This window comes from Tachypleus tridentatus, chromosome 7 (assembly GCF_004210375.1).
Source record: "Tachypleus tridentatus isolate NWPU-2018 chromosome 7, ASM421037v1, whole genome shotgun sequence".
Taxonomy (NCBI): Eukaryota; Metazoa; Arthropoda; class Merostomata; order Xiphosura; family Limulidae; genus Tachypleus; species Tachypleus tridentatus.
This window is the reverse complement of record NC_134831.1, coordinates 27,284,050-27,300,492: the sequence shown is the minus strand read 5'-3', so window position 1 is coordinate 27,300,492 and position 16,443 is coordinate 27,284,050. Positions and strand designations below refer to the sequence as shown.

The following is a 16,443-nucleotide window of genomic DNA, read 5'->3' as shown; positions in this document are numbered from 1 at the left end:
ATGGGTTTGTAGGGGACATTGCAGTTAGATGTAAGGTTATTAATGATTATAGGTATACAGGTGTTCCTCTATATTGGTTTAGTTTTGGTTTCAGTTGTTGTATAAGTAGAGCTTCTTTGATTTTGCATTTGTTTATATTTGGTTCTCTAATTAGTATCTGGGTATTTTTTTTATGGTTATGTTGTGTTTATTTGATTTGCAGTGTTCAAATCATGTGAATATTTTTTTTGTGTTCTTTGAATCTGGTTTCCATTTCTCTGCTTGTTTCTCCAATATAGAAGTCGTGGCAGTTGTTGCATTGTATTTTATAAATAATGTTAGTGTTGTATTTGTCAGTGAAGTTTTTACATAGTATGGACGTTAGTTTTGTACTTGGTTTTTGAATAAATTTGGTGTTTACTGGAATGTTATGCTATATTGAAGTTTTTTCTTAATGTTGGTTACTTTTTTGCTGATGTGGGGAACATATAGTATGCAGCAGTATAAGGTTTTGTAGTTTGTTGTATCTTGGGAGTTATTGTTGTTTGTTTGTTGTTGGTCTAGGTGTATGCATATAGTTTTTTTCATGGGTTTTTTTGAGGAAATTTGTTGATGTTGATGAAGTGTTGACATCTCTATTAAATTCACATATGAAATTGAGGAAAATAACTGTTTCCCATTTTTTGCACAGTTTAATAACTGTAAATAAGGGAAAATTGGAAACTGGTATTTACATAAAACTATTCTTGGTAATCATGTACCTATATGAAAAATCATGTTAAACTAATTCCCAAAAGATCACTGCTTTTTATACTTATGTGGATAGATTTTTAAAATTATGTTTGGAACAAGATATTAATAATTAGTTATTATTAACCAAATCTGAGCAGTGGAAAGAGGTTTTAATCTTGATATTATTAGCAGATCTGTCAAAACATTGAAAAACAGGGACAAAAATATTACACTAAAGTTAGTAGTTGAAAATGTTAAGAAAAAAGGCTTGTTTTACAATTTATGTCTGGTTTAACTTTTCAAATAATGTAACAGTTTTAAAAAACAACAAAACTTCTTTCTGATTCAGGGACCAATGAACAGGATTAAACAGATACTTAATATAACTGAAAGTAAAGTTGATTTAATGGAAAAAAAAACCTGGTATATACAAAATAAAATGCAAAATGGAAATATTTTTATCAAACAAACTTAGGAGAAATTTAAAAATGAATAAATGAACCCAAAGGGTATATTGGAAAAAAAATAATACAAAGATCTTGCCTTTAGCTGACCATACAAGTGGGAAATAAGAGGGAATGCTCAATAGCCACAGAAATTGAAATTCTCATAGGCAGAATTAGAATAACTTAATCTATGAGACTTCTTTTTCCTGTTTATCAGCTACATTTGTATGTGCCAGTAACATCAAGCATATACTTGATTCAGTTTCAGCACTCATCAGTATCTCTACCAGCCTGCCATGAAATTGAAATTCTCTTAGGCAGGAATAGAATAGCTTAATCTTTAAGACCTTGGGCATGGTCAAATATATTAGTTGAAATAGTTTTACCAACTGAGTCCAAAACTCTAATTAGATCTCAAATTGATCATGAGATGATGGAACTATGAGCTAAAAGTTTGTGCTAAAAAAATAATGACAAACTCATAGTCAATCTATGTGCCACTATGCCACATCTAAAAAGTGATATTTTAGTAAAGTTTGCAGACAACAATGGTAATAATACTCATTAATCAAGAATGATAAACCATTGGGAAATACTAATAGATGGGAAACTTGTTAAGCTGAATTCTAGGTACATTTGTCCATGTGATTTTTTAAATCATTATATAGGTCTTAACTCTTGCAAAATATTGCACTTCTGATGATGGTGATGCAGTAAAATGTTGAAGTGTAAAGTGTATTAAATGTTAATTTTATTTTTTTAACTCATCTGTATGGCCATGAATAATTTGATATTTGTATATAATCACACTTTAAATAAAGTTCATTTTAGATTGTGCGAAATTGATATTGTGGTATTATTAGGAGCAATTTACAATTGAAACATTTTATGAATTTCAATAACTTAATTTCATTGCATTAAAATTACATGCTTTTTAATATTATATGAAAATGATTTATTTCAGAAAGGTATACATTACAGCGTAATCAATATATCATTTCTTTGAAATAAGAATTTTTTGTGTGATACAAGAGAAAGTTCGTAAGTTCCATATAACATGTTTTCTACATTAAGACAGATTCCTGGAACTGTTTGGTGCAAAAAATATAGGTGAATATAAATTTATTTATTTATGCATACTTGGAGCACATTATGCACCACTTTAAAAAATTACAAACTCAAAAGGTGTGCTTCAAGCAAAAAGAAGTTTTAAGAGAGGCACATTATAGATTGTTTAGTCCTGTTTTATAACTTACATATTTAGTTTCACAAGTGACTGCATGTCATTTGTAAATTTAGTTGTATTTTTTAATTTGATATATATTTGAAAGAATGTCTGTATTTTATTATGTGCTAATTATTATTATTTACATATATTATGTACATACATATGTACAAGTGTGTTTTTCTGTAGAATATTACAGCACTCTTAATAGAAGATCCAACAACAAAAGCTTCAATTGATGTAAAATAACAGTTCATACAGTAGTGAATTTTGTCACATATAATTTATGGAAAGTAACTATATATGAAAACACTTTAGTACGTTGAGCTGTATACTGATAAGCAAACCTTGTTTGTGCTACTATAATCAACTTTCTCTCTTGAAAAAGACTGAAACAATGAAGAACTTTGAAAACCTTGATGGACTGTAACTACCTATTAAAAGAAAAGGAAATGAGATTTTAGTTTTTATACTTGTATATTGTTTTATACAGTGATTGTATATTATACAGTAAATTAAAAAGTTTTGATTTATTAGTTGAAACTGACCCTGCTATGTTCTTGACTTTTTTTTTTAAAGAATTAACAATGATCTTTTATTTACTACTTTAGTACAAATGCTAATGCTTCATATCATGTTGATCAGAAAGTTCCACTTTCTTGAAATGCCCTGAAATTTTGTGGAACATTGAGCTTTGATTTTTCAAAACACAACTCAGAAAGTGACTTATCTTTTTCAGCCAAACTACTAGTGTAATTTGTTTAGATGTTTTAATGGTTGTCCTTTGGCAGTGTAAGGAAGAAATAATAAATTTGTTTTGTAGATCTGATGGATGAGTTCAATGAAGGAACTGATGTGGAGTCTGTAGATACAGAAGTAGACACAGAAGATGAAATTAAAATGTGAGTTAGCATAACTTATTTAAATACAATAAAGCTATTAATACATTACTAATCTTCTCGACTTGTGAATATATGGTTTGAATAGGAAACATTGTAAGAGAATAATTCCACTGTATTGTTATTATCAAGATGTATTTCTGTACTAAATAATGAAAATTAGACAAAATTGGGATGATGTGAAAGTGTTTTTTGTTTTTTCTTTGAGTTGGTGGATGTGAGTTAGCAGATATTTGGGAGTAAAATATTTCTCAAAGTTATCTTCATGGACTATGTGTGTCATAAATCAGTAAGTGTTGGTCATATGAAAAAAAGTAACGTTTTAAGAATCATCATTAACTTTGCTTTTGACTGGTAAAACTCAATGTTGCATTGTTGTAACTCAACTGTTGCCCCTCAATAGCACAGCTGTATGTTTCTGGACTTACAATGCTAGAAATTGGGTTTTGATATCTGTGGCAGGCAGAATGTGTAGCTTTGTGTTTAACCTCAAACAAACAAAAACTCAACTGCATGAGTGTGAGTCATAGTGTGCTTGTCTGACCTTTTATGAAGATTTATTCAGAATTTAATTAAACGACTTTTGCATCATGTATATTAATAAACTTGGAATTAAAACATAGTTTTATAATTCAGACAAGTTTTAATTTCTTTATTTAAGCTATTGACATGAAATAATTCCAATAGAACACCCTACCTCCTCACACAGTTTAGCTATCTCCTATGTGCATCTGCCTTAGAAGAGATTTGTATGGTACTGGCCAAGATTTAGGCAACTTCCATTTAATCTCATGATATTCCTTGTGAATTATACTATTGCATTATGACATTATTATGCATCAAAAGTTATTGATCAGTAGGAGAGTGATATGCTTCCTTGCACACAAACTACTGCATTTACATTCACGAACCTTAATTCTTTTTCTCAGTCCTGAATGTATCAGACATGTTTTTTTTTCAGTTCACTGAGATTTGCATAGCTAAGGAACTTAATTTCCTTTTTTTTTCAAACTTTGAACTCAGTAGTTCATTTAACATCTTCCACGTGCTGTGTGTTTTAAGAATGTCCTCATACAAGTCAAGTGTCATTTATGGCTACTTTAGATATGCTGAATGTGAATGATGTGACAGCAGTTATGCATAGGATAGTGGATTCCTATATGCAGTCAGAATCTTTGGCTCCTGTCCATTCTTTAGTCATTCCTACCTCTTGTTTGAAGTGGGAGAATGAAGAGAATGCTGATTGTTTGTTCCCTCATCCTGGTTATGCAATGAAAACTTCACTTCTTGTTGAGGATAAGATTTTCTTTACCAGGACATAAAATTGCGAGTATGTTCTATTCTCTTTTTTTCCTCTATGTCATATCACTCTTCCCAATCTGTCTTTCACAATTCTAACTTTTTTTTTTTTGTTTTCCCCTTCTGATAATTGCATTCATGTTGATTTCATTCCAGATCAGCTACATTCCCTTGCCCTTATGTCTTATCCTCCTTGTGTCTCTGATCCTTTTATCTTGGTTGATAGTAATTCAGACTTTTTCTTTCATAATTCCCAATCCTAGAATCTTCCTTGCCTGTTTATTTTAGGGGCAGACTTTTTAAGTTCGGTTATACACTCCATTGCCCAATTCTAACCCCTCCTTTTGATCCTTTTTTTGTGCTTCATTACCACTCCTCTCTACACATCATGTCAGAGGTACTTCAGTGTCCCAGGTGATTCTCTTTTAAACCATGGCTTAATCCACTTTTTCCACCATTCCCCCTACTCTCTTGACTTGTTTGTTGTTGTTTATGGATATCCTCCTTTTATAGCTTTAATGTCTTTTTATCCTGTCTTACCCTGTTTCTTTGTTCTGAAGTTTTATTGGTCATTTCTGATTTTATTTAATCACAGGCAGAGGCTACCCTTCAATAATTCTCATTTCTTTCTTAGTTTTAAGACTTCCCCAAACAAAAATTTTGACCTCCATACCTAGACGTAATCCATCCCTCTCCTGACCTTTTGCTTTTATCGGTTTGATTTTTGGCATCAGATTTGTTGACGTTCATTAGGCAGATGCATTACTGTAATTCTTACTCTTAGAATCCCTCTCCAACTTCCTTTTCTTCTCAGCCCTCATCGTATCTTTTTCTTTTTTAATCAGATCCCATCTGTCTCAACCATCTTGAAGAAATAGTGTCAATTCTCTTACACAAACAGGCCACAGAAAGGGTCCTTCAAAAGACCAAAGACTGACATCTGGTTATTGAGCTTTGCTACCCCAATTGCTTCATGTTCATATGGAATTTTTTTTCCTTTCATTGGTCCTTTTTACACAAATAATGGATAATGAAGGCCAACATTTTGGATGTATTCTTTTATACCTTCATTGCAGGACCCTCCAAACATTCCATAAACTTTGTTTGTTGGGATTGTGTCTTTCGTTTTTGGGCTTTTCCGTTTGATACTGAGTCATTCACCTGTGTATTTCAACCATATAGTTAGGGTCTTTTCTCAACATCCAAGTGGATTGGGAGTGCAATTCCATTACTAAATGGATGATTGACCTCTCCCGTTCTACTCACAAGAAGAGTTTTCCTTTCATACCTCCATTCTTTTGAGGGAACTTCCAACCTGATTGGCTTCTCAATACTTCCAAATTCTCTCTCTCTCCTACCTACCCAATATGTCATTCACCTGGGAAGTTTCTTCAACTCCTTTATCAACCATGCCAAACTTCTGCCTGTTAGCTCTAGAAATTTCAGTTACCAGGATGCATTCCTCTCCTACTTATACTGCATGAGAGAGACTATTTCTTTTGGGACCATGGATTGACTTGAGTTTCTTATTGTTTTGGGTCATGTACATATATGTTTTTAATGGTTTTTGCATGACCAGCAGAACCACTTAAGGGAACCTTTGTTCTAAGTAGTTCACCTGTCCCATCCTCTACTTGAGGATCTGCCTTGGTGGCTGGACTTATCCAATACCACCATTAGTGTTCAATTACCTCCACCCAAACTGGACCTACACATTTTTCTTCTTTCTGTTTGGAGAACATTTTTGAATGACAGTTTCACGTTGGGTTGGGTTCAAGTTCTCTCTTATTTTTGGTTTTCTGTTAGACATGTTCCTATTTCATACTTGTACTTTTGGATCATCTAGTCATTATACATTCCAACAGCTTCATGGCTGTTTCATACGTCAGGTGCCAAGGAGATACCTCATCAAGGACTATTTGTTATGAAATCCTCAATGTTCTTTGTTGGACCAATTCACAATGGGTTCACCTTATTGCCTGCTATATGCTAGACGATATGAACATAGTTGCAGACTGCCTTTTGAGGCAAGATCATGTTCTGCCTACAAATTGGTCTTTTTACCCTCAGGATTTCCATTGGGTGTGCTTCCTACTGGGGATTCCACTCATCAATACCTTTACCACTATTCTCAATTTCAAGCTTTCTCTCTTCAGGTCTCCTGCTTCCCATCCTCTACTTTTGGTTGACAGTGCTTTCAATATTAACTTTTTTCATCATTTCCTTTGTGCATATTTACCCCATCTCAGTCTTTTACCTAAGGTTCTGACCTTGATCAGCATCTCTCTTTTTCATGTCTTCTAGGTGGTAACTTTGTTTGGCCAGCTTAAACGTGGGTCTCTTTATTTCTTTTTTTAACCATTCTCATACCCACTCTCTAACTCCAAACTCACACATCAGTGTTTCATTATGGAATCTTGTCTATCTACCTATATATTTGGGATTTATGCAGTCCATCAGCATTAGAATTGGATTATTTATTCAAATTGCTTTTCCTCTTTTTAATACCTATCACCGTTCTACCTATCCATATACCAGACAAAGTAGTGTGTTTTTTAGCATTGTTTCATATGTTACCACCTTTCTTACTGACCGTCTTACAGTTGGCCATCTCTTATTTACTTTTGACCTAGCTGTTCAACAGTGGATTAGCTATCACTTCCATTGGTGATTATCGGGTGATGTTTGGAGCGTTATTTTCAAAATTTTATTAAATAACATTTTTACTACTTATGTCAATGAGATTGACACAAAACATAGTTTATAATTTAAATTTTATGTTTTAATTTTCTACATTAAAAGGAAATATAAAGAAAAAAATATTAAGTATCAGTTTTTGTATGTCACATAACATGTCTAGTTGTCTTATTGCTCAGTTTCTGTTTTATTACACCCACCATACATGTACAAATATCTAACAAATTAGAAACTTGGTTTTGAGATATAAACAAGCTAAATTTAAAATAAGAACCTCCCACTTCTATGAAGAGAAAGTTTCCCTCTATGTATTTCTGATGTTTGCTTATATATGACTTGGAGATGAAAAAAGTATTTTGCTGAAACTGTAAATGTGTGATTGATAAGTCATTGCTCTGAATAAGAATCGAATATTTTCATACACTTTACTTAGAGACTCTAGTAAATTACAGGGATTTTGATGATACTAATATTGAAATTTCACTCTTTTTAATATTTCAAAAGTTAATGTTTGAAGCCTACAGAAATTATTATCTCTACACACCCCTTCCTGAAGTCTAAATAAGGCTTAGGATAGTACATATGCCTTAGAGCAAAATTTCGTAATACAGGTATTTACACAAAATCAATATTTTTCAATGTATTTCTTATTTACTTTCTATTTTTTTAGGAATATAACTAAAATTTAAACATTTATAAGTAAATAGTAATATGTGTATATTTATATATGTGTAAAGTACAGTAGCTGAAATAGTATACTTTTGTAGGCCAATACATAGTTACAGCTACTGCATTTGTGTTATTCTAGTTGTCTAAACTGAGGTAAATTTAAAATTACATTCAAAACTTGACAACTTTAAAACAAGAGGGTAGTAAATTGTATAAGTATGTGCCCAAATTACGCCATACACATATGCTGCAAAATTTGACAGACATCAGATAGATGAGCAATAGTACTGAAACACATGTGATGTAAATGGATCATTGAGGCTTAGAACCTACAAAGTTTATACATTAGACCTTTTTTAATGTGATTCCCTTTTAAGAATCACAGTCCATCTAGTTGGATTTGAAATTAGAAAATGGCCATAACATCAAATAACTCAAAACCAAGACTGGAAAGGCCAACTACAGGTGACTTACGCTGCTGTTTAAACTACCTATTAGTCATCCTGGTGAGTTATTAAAATTTTGCTTCAAGTCTTTTAAAACTTTTATTACTTTACTCTTTGTAAATTGCCATAATGTCAAATAACTCAGAACCAGGACTGGAAAGGCCAACTTCAGGTGACTTACGTTGGTTTTTGTATTTACCTGTTAGTCTTCCTGGTGAGTTATGATAATTACAATTATACTACAGAATATCTTATACAACTTGTATTACTGTAGTTTTTCTCTTAACGCTGTAGACTAGATGTAAACTTTTGTTTTATGCTATTTATGTTATTTGTAATATTGTTTTGTTTTACCTTAATTTCCTTTTATGAATTTTAACTTTTTACTGTATTTTTGGTGCAGATAGCTTAGCTGCTTTGTGCCATAAAACACCAAGTCAACCAACCAACTAGCAAGAGACATTCATGATAGTTACAAATATTTTTTAAACTATTATTACAGTTACTTCTTTTTATGTGAAAATGGATAAAGGTGTGATAAATAAAAGTTTTGTTTGAAATCCCTCAGACTATATTCTGTTTTACCAGTTTTGTTCTCACAGGTAATACCAAAATTTCCAAAGCACTTTTTGGTGTTAAAAAATTAAGCCTAATGTTCTCTTGCAATGTCATTTTTATGAAGTTCATCATAAAATGTTGCTGTCACAAATTTATTGATGGCTTAATGAGTTACATAACAAGATTGACAAGTCATGACAGGGAGTGTTGGACAACCCATATTAAGTGAAGACAACATTGTTACCTCATAACAGAATCTTCAAAAAATCTTACTTAAATATGCTTTATAACTTTTATTCCTGCAGTTGAAAGTTTTTGGCATTATTAAAACATGTGAAAGTTCATGATGTTATTAGAGCATGTTTCTTCCAGCAAGACAAAGAAATACCCTGTTCTGAATTTTTTAAACACTAGACAGTTTTCTACTAAACTGTTGGATTGGTTCTCTATTTTGCATCCTTCATCCCATTAACAAGACACTTTCAAGGATAGTATCAAAGAAATGGTTAATGTAATTCCAAATAGATATTTTTCATATAATTTACAAATGATAAAGTGCCTGCAAAAGCATAATAAAATTGACAGAATCTAGTTGAGGTAGCATAGAACACATACTATTGTAGACCAACAAAACTTCCATTGCATGTTTCTGTTTTCTGTTATTAATGATTACTATTAATAAAATAGTGTTGTATATATTTGTCATCACTTTTAATAAAATTAGGTTTCCATTATGTTTCAAAAACAAAATCATTAACTTATGTACATGTATGTAAAACATTATCATTGTTTTCAAACATTGTTTAAAACAGTTAATCAACTCAATATATTTTCAACAGAGTACAAGAAGAGAAAGTTACTGAGTCAATTTATGAAGAAGACACTGATATTGATGAAGATGGAGGTTCTGAAGATGCAAAACCAGATACCTCACACCTACCCTTGCCTCACATACCAGATTTTTTCAGGAATAAAGTTTTTTTTCTTTATGGAGAATTTTCTCCAGAAGACCGAAGAGTTCTTCTTAGGTATATTAAAGGACATTGTGGGTAAGACTTATTTAGTTCTGTTCTTCTTTCTACTTTAATTGAATGTTTGGCTTAGTTTTTATTCATACATTTTAAATGTATTCTGTTTGTTGGTATATATTTTTCTTGCTAATAAGTTTCTCACACTCTTGGGACCATGGTTGTATTTTTTATGTGAAATGAAAACCTGATTACTTAAAGTATGACATCACTGTAACTTAAACCTGTTTTTTCAATGGTTCTTTAACATTGAAACTTGTTTAACCTATTTTTGTTTTGTATAAATCATAAAATGATAGGTTCAAAAAATACTAGATATATGTAAATCCTTCATTGAGGCTTTTGTTATATAAGTACAGTTGTTGTGAAAGATTATAAGTAATTAAGTTTTCTTTAAATTGCCTTGACAAATAAAAGCTATTGTTTTTTGTTTCTCTTTCTTTTACATTTAGATGCCTTAGTTTCACATGGAACTGTTTTTTGCCAGTTGTGTCTTTAAGTTAAACTTGCAAGATAAATAAGTGCAACACAAAAATACTTAAAATTCCAATTTTCAGTGTTAAACATAAAAATTATTTTCTGATATTTGAGAAATTCTAGACTCAAACTAGAAAGAATATAAAAATTGTACTATTGTAATAGAAATTATAAAAAATATTTTTTTAATAATTATTTATTTATAGGTCAATTGAAGAATACATGAGTGATCATGTCCAGTATGTGGTAACTCTAGCCCAGTGGGATAAAAACTTTGATGAGGTACAGTGAATTTGTGTGTGGCTCATTGAGTGGAAATTATATTAAACTTCATGCTTTATGAAAAGATTTTCTCAAACCATCTAAGTAAAGAATTAAAGTTCCACAGAGATCTTGTTCTTATGTGTAAATATTTTAGATTTATGTAAAATACACTGGTAAATAATCATTGCATTTTCTTGTTGTTAACCCTGGGGAAAAAGTACCTTTTGCAGACATACCTAACAGCAAATTTTGGAAACTGAATGTCATGAAATTGTATGATTTCTAATATGTGATACTGTAATTAAATGAAACACCCTTAGGCTATATCTCACAATAAATGTTTTTATTTTTAGTTTGATAAGCTTTTAGCTATGCTACTGGAGTCTTTGTCAGGTTTTATTTTGAACATTGCAAAGAAATGACAACACAACATTTTTGCTTTAGTTATACAATCTCTGTAGTGATTGTACTTTTAAAAAGTGTAAGTATTATTCACTGTGTGTATAATCACACATACTTTGATGTATATACAAGTTACACATGCTTATATTCACTTATTCTTTATGTGTTATTGTCCTCTGTCTTTAAAAGTACAAAAAATATATGCCAAACAATGAACACTTGTGTATATAAAGAAGTGTATTAATATAGATAAATATTATATAAATAATCTAAGTTTCATATACTGTATTAGTAGGTTTAATGAAAGAATTGAGCATTTTACAGGAAATGATATGGTCCTTATTTTGCCACATAAGGGAGGTCCAGTGGTGTGTGTTTTAGATTTTCATGAAGTCGTTCTTTAGGCCCACAGTTGTGATTTTCAAGAACAATAGCTTCTATAATTTTTTTCTCATTCTATACTTTTTGTCTATAATTGTCACACTGTTCTAATTAATTTGGTGATTGCAGCATGTGAATGTGAAGCTCAGACTCATATTTCCATTAAGTTTTTGACATCATTATGTTCCTTTACACAGACATTTAAAATATTTTGACATTTCATGTATAAAGTCATCAAGTGCGTTGTATGGTCTAGATAATTTTGTTTTTCTTGTCAGATGCTGTTGTGTTTTTTTCAGACTTTTGAAATTCTTGTTCATAGAGCTGATGATTTTAAATGTTACCTTTCTATTGAATTTAAAAATATTACATTGTACTTTTTCACTCAATCCAATGATATAAAGCAGCAACAAGCCTTGTTTATTTGCATCAGTATTTGGATTATTTTGTTTTTTATTTGAGGAAACTATGCATTGAATGGTCTGTTAAGTTGGTTTTTTATATAGTTATTTGTTTGTATTAAATGTTCAAAGGTTTAACTTTCATTTTTAAGTTATTTTTTTGTATGTAAGAAACCAGAGTTTGAATTGATCCTACCTTTATTGATGGTTAGTGATTTGTAGTTTAGATGTATATGAATATTGGATACATTCCAATACAATGATGTTACTAGTTTATTTACTTTTTTTACACTCAGAAAAGGTAATCTATTTGTTTATCTGCTTAAACAGTGAAACAGATGGCTTGATTTTGATTACTAATATGATTAATAGTCTTCAAACCTTGAAAGATCATTTTTCTTCCATATGATGGTGAAATCTACAGATTCAGTTGATTTGATGATGTTTAAATACTAGTTTGCTTAGGTTAGTGCATGAATAATATAGAAATTATTGTGTTGTTGCAGAACATGTTTTTTTAATTTAATTTTTTTATTGTTTTTTACTAGAAGTTTTTAACACCACATGATAATTTTGCATTCTTATGTCTGAAACATTCTTGAAAAAGTAGGAAATCATTTCAGTAATATAAAATTCATGTTATTTGAGCAGTTGAGATTAGTTATTAATAATTGATTTACACACCTTGAATTTCTGCTTTCAAAAAGCTACAGAAGAAGTACGGTATTTAAATAAGCCAGTAATTGGAACTTTTGTGAAGACTGTTTATTTTCAAAGTTAGTGCTATCATTAATTACATGAAACATAAAATGCTTTGGTTATTATTAAGTTTACTAACTAAACTTTACACTGCTTTTCTGCTGAGGGGTCTTCAATAACTGCCTAACAATTGTAATTGTTACAACAATATATTGACCATGTTTTAACATTTCGTACTATTCCTCCACATTTCTCTGTCACCTTTTCTTCAGGCACTTGATGAAAATAGTAGTTTAGTATTTGTTCGTCCACGGTGGATTTATGTGTGTAGCAAGAAAGGAAAGATGATGCCCTGCCAGCCCTACGTTGTCGCCCCAAATCCAAGATGAAATATCATACAAACTGAGGTTGGTACTTTATAATGTTTAATGTCAATTATTGTGGTTAAAAGAAATCAAAATATATTTTAAACAAAACATTCAAAACTTTAAAAAGTATTGTGGTTTGACCTAAATTAATTAGCTTAACAAGTTTTAAACATGAGGTGAGTTGTTTTATTGACATAGTATTTTTGTACAAGAAATAAAGTATAGGTAAGTATAGTGGGAATCAGTATATATGTGTGTGTGTGTGTGTGTGTGTGTGTTCATTTAAATGTTATTTAAGTGTGGAACTACTATTTTTAATGAAGTTCTTCCTTTTGATTTTATTTTGCTATACATAGATATATATATATGTATATAATGCACACACCTTTTTTTTCCCTTCAGTAAATGAAGATTCTACCAAGAAAGATGTAATGACTAGAAAGGAACTCAGGCATGTTAATATAGTTCCACATGTTTTATTCTAATAAAAGTCACAATTTACTTTCATAACAATAACATTTATAACAGTCTTTATCCATAGCTTAAAACAGTCATTCTAAGACTAAAATTAATTGTAGTACATATATAACTCATCAATACTTTGTAACAAATGTATTGTAATTTTTTTTTAAATTAAATTGTTTTATAAAATTAAATAACATTAAGTTATTTTGTGTGTATGTGTGTTTGTTATATTTCATAAAATGTTATCATTAGTCTAAGGATTTTTTCTTACATTTATATAGAATAAACATAACTGTTTACACAGACAGGTTAACCATAAAATCTTGTATGTTCATTCTCTAAATTAATTTGCTTGAAAACTGTTATAGAAATATTTTTCTTTTTTATTCTTTCAAGGTATTTATAAAACTCTACACCACAATTCCAAACTTAGAAAATAATACCTGAGAATTTTTTAAATGTGGGAGTGACTTGGATAGTTAACTACATTGTCTGATGTAGAAAGAGCAAGCAGTCACTATGTCTTACAGCACAATGTGTATTCCATCTTGTTATATATTAATCAGAGTGAAGATTTAAAATAGTTGCATGATGGGTATTTATGGAAAAAATTGTGTATTTAAAAAATGATTGATTAGAGTTTTAGTTAGATCTATATGAACTCATCCATGTGAAGTTCAGAGTTTTGGTTCCATTTGTCATCTCTAAGAAGTTTTAAAGGACTACTTAAATCTAAGTGAATATTCATAAGTAGTTGAGTACTTTAGTTAGATCCAAGAAAACATTCAGTCACACATTAGACAGAATTCAAATACCAGATGTTTTATGTTTGTTTAGCAGAAAAAAAATATTATCAATTACTAGTAATCCAAAATTTTGTATATTGTAAAAATATATGTTTTTAAAGCAAATAATAAACATCTGCACTTCTTTATTAAAAAGTATTAGGTAATACTAAATGTAACAGTTAATATCAGAAATAAAAACATGGTACGACATAGCAGTTTTAAAATAATTGCAGAAATTTATTTTACTACATTAATAAAGTATTAATTGTGTGCTCATAAATGTAAATGTTGGCTATATGTAAATCTAAAATAATGCTAAAGCTTGTTTGTCATACTGTTCACATATTTGCAAAAAAAATGTGTTGAAGTTTTGCAGTCTGCATAATGTTCAGCGTTTTTTCAGGCTCATGTTTACAAGAATTTTGTTTTGTTGTTTTATAAGTAGATTTTTCTGCTTGAAGTACAGGTCTGCATACTGCTTATGTATATGAAAATCTATATTAATACCACTTAAAGCAGCTCTGCCATTTCAAAAAACGTAATTAAATAGTGTTTCCAAATATTTTACAAATGTGAATACGTGATCACCAATTGCACAGAAGTGGATGCAAGCAACATTATACAGTTAGCACAAAGAAACAAACCAAACAACCATTATTGTGTGCATAATTTGGTATGAGCTGCAGCTCATTGTTTAACATCAATGACCTGCAATTTGAATATAATATGTAGTTCACATGCATATTAGTATATTATGCACTGAATACAGGAAATGGGAAGACAAACTTAAGATAGTACTTATGCTGTATTGTTGTAACCATAGGCTCAGAAGATTTAACTAAAGATTCAATTTAACAAAAAGAAATAAGGTGGTATTAAAGTTCAATTGATGGACATTTATACGAGCACAATATTTAGGTATTAACTGTAATTTTGAAATTAATAATTAATTACTGAAGTTGCTGCTATTTACCTTGTTATAATTAAGATAATTTCATTGTCATTCACCTTGTTTATTCATTTGGAGCATAAATTGGAAATACAACTGATTACCTTTCCTGAGTTTTTGCTTTTACCTTTATTATTTTAAATATTAACCAAAGAAACGTCTGTGTGTTAAATAAATGTAATATTCATAAAAAGATTACTACCACAGTACTGGTTAACAAATATGTTTTTGGAATAAAAATGTATATAACAAGTATTATTTGCTACATTATTTAAAAAAAAAAACATAATTTTTGTATAAAACATATTTCAACCAATTTCAGTTCATATTAATTAAAAGCTATTTCTCCTATAATTGTCCTTTATATTTTACCTGCACTGTTCTCCCCGTTCTTTATTGTAATCAGTAAATAGAGAGGTCTGAGTAATCCAAATGTTTAGATAATTTGAGTTATCTGTAATGATCAGATTTTGTAATTTATAAGTGTAATATTGAAAAGGAAATTTTGTATAGGAAATTTCATATACTGACCATAATAACTAATGGCAAGTCAGATTAAAGTGTCAGTATTCCTAAAATGTCATGTCCTTCACCTTTATACAGGTATGGAAAGAATGTCCCATCTGGGTTTTTAAGATTGGTAAATGAAATGTTCAAAAAATAATTCCTTGGAAAAGCAAAGACTCTACATATTTAGTTACAATTAGAAATTAGAAGATGTAAGTGATAGTTTTAAACTAATTTTATGAAAAGTTATTTTCTGAACACAGAATTTAGTTATTACATAGTATGTGATTAAATTGTTCAACCTTTTTTAAATACTTTCCATTTTTTCTTGAGTTTTTTATCTTTTGTTTTGGCTTTAATGTTTTTTTTAAACACTCCATTGTCATAATTGTAAGACATAAAATAAAACCAGTTGTAAGTGCACAGAAATTTACAAGGTTATCCACTTTAGTATGTTTATGATTTATGCTTAAAATAATAAATCAGTTTTAGTAACTATCATTTTTTTTGTAAAAAAGATGGACTAAAAAATGCCTGTAGAAAATGCATTGAGGCTTATTTCACATAAAATCTCATAGATGGCAATCAGCTCGAAATTTGGGGTTTATCATCAGTGTCAGTGATGAGATTTAAATGTTTTCACTTATAAAATGTTCTGAACTTCTATCTACTATCAATACAGGGATAAGTAATTTATTACCTTATACTTTCATACAAGTTTTTTATGTCTTCATTACTACATGTTTAGATCAATATATGAAGTA

At 30.0% G+C, this 16,443-nt stretch overlaps 1 protein-coding gene across 9 annotated transcripts in view; it reads left to right on the top strand.

The window, feature by feature from the left end:
• The window catches only part of XRCC1 (DNA repair protein XRCC1), a 75,053-nt gene extending 60,308 nt beyond the window's left edge, over nt 1–14,745 (top strand). For 4 of the 9 annotated variants that reach the window (XM_076510845.1, XM_076510840.1, XM_076510844.1 and 1 more), the window contains exons 11-16: nt 2,232–2,267; nt 3,206–3,284; nt 9,790–9,999; nt 10,662–10,737; nt 12,875–13,009; nt 13,373–13,640. In XM_076510845.1, the coding sequence (XP_076366960.1) occupies nt 2,232–2,267; nt 3,206–3,284; nt 9,790–9,999; nt 10,662–10,737; nt 12,875–12,991 (518 nt within the window). In that variant the 3' untranslated portion in view covers nt 12,992–13,009; nt 13,373–13,640. Of the gene's footprint in view, nt 1–2,231; nt 2,268–3,205; nt 3,285–8,323; nt 8,453–9,789; nt 10,000–10,661; nt 10,738–12,874; nt 13,010–13,372; nt 13,641–13,831 lie in introns of those variants that run through there. The other 5 variants (XM_076510841.1, XM_076510843.1, XR_013030567.1 and 2 more) reach the window with 4 other exon arrangements.
• Nucleotides 14,746–16,443: the final 1,698 nt, after the last annotated feature.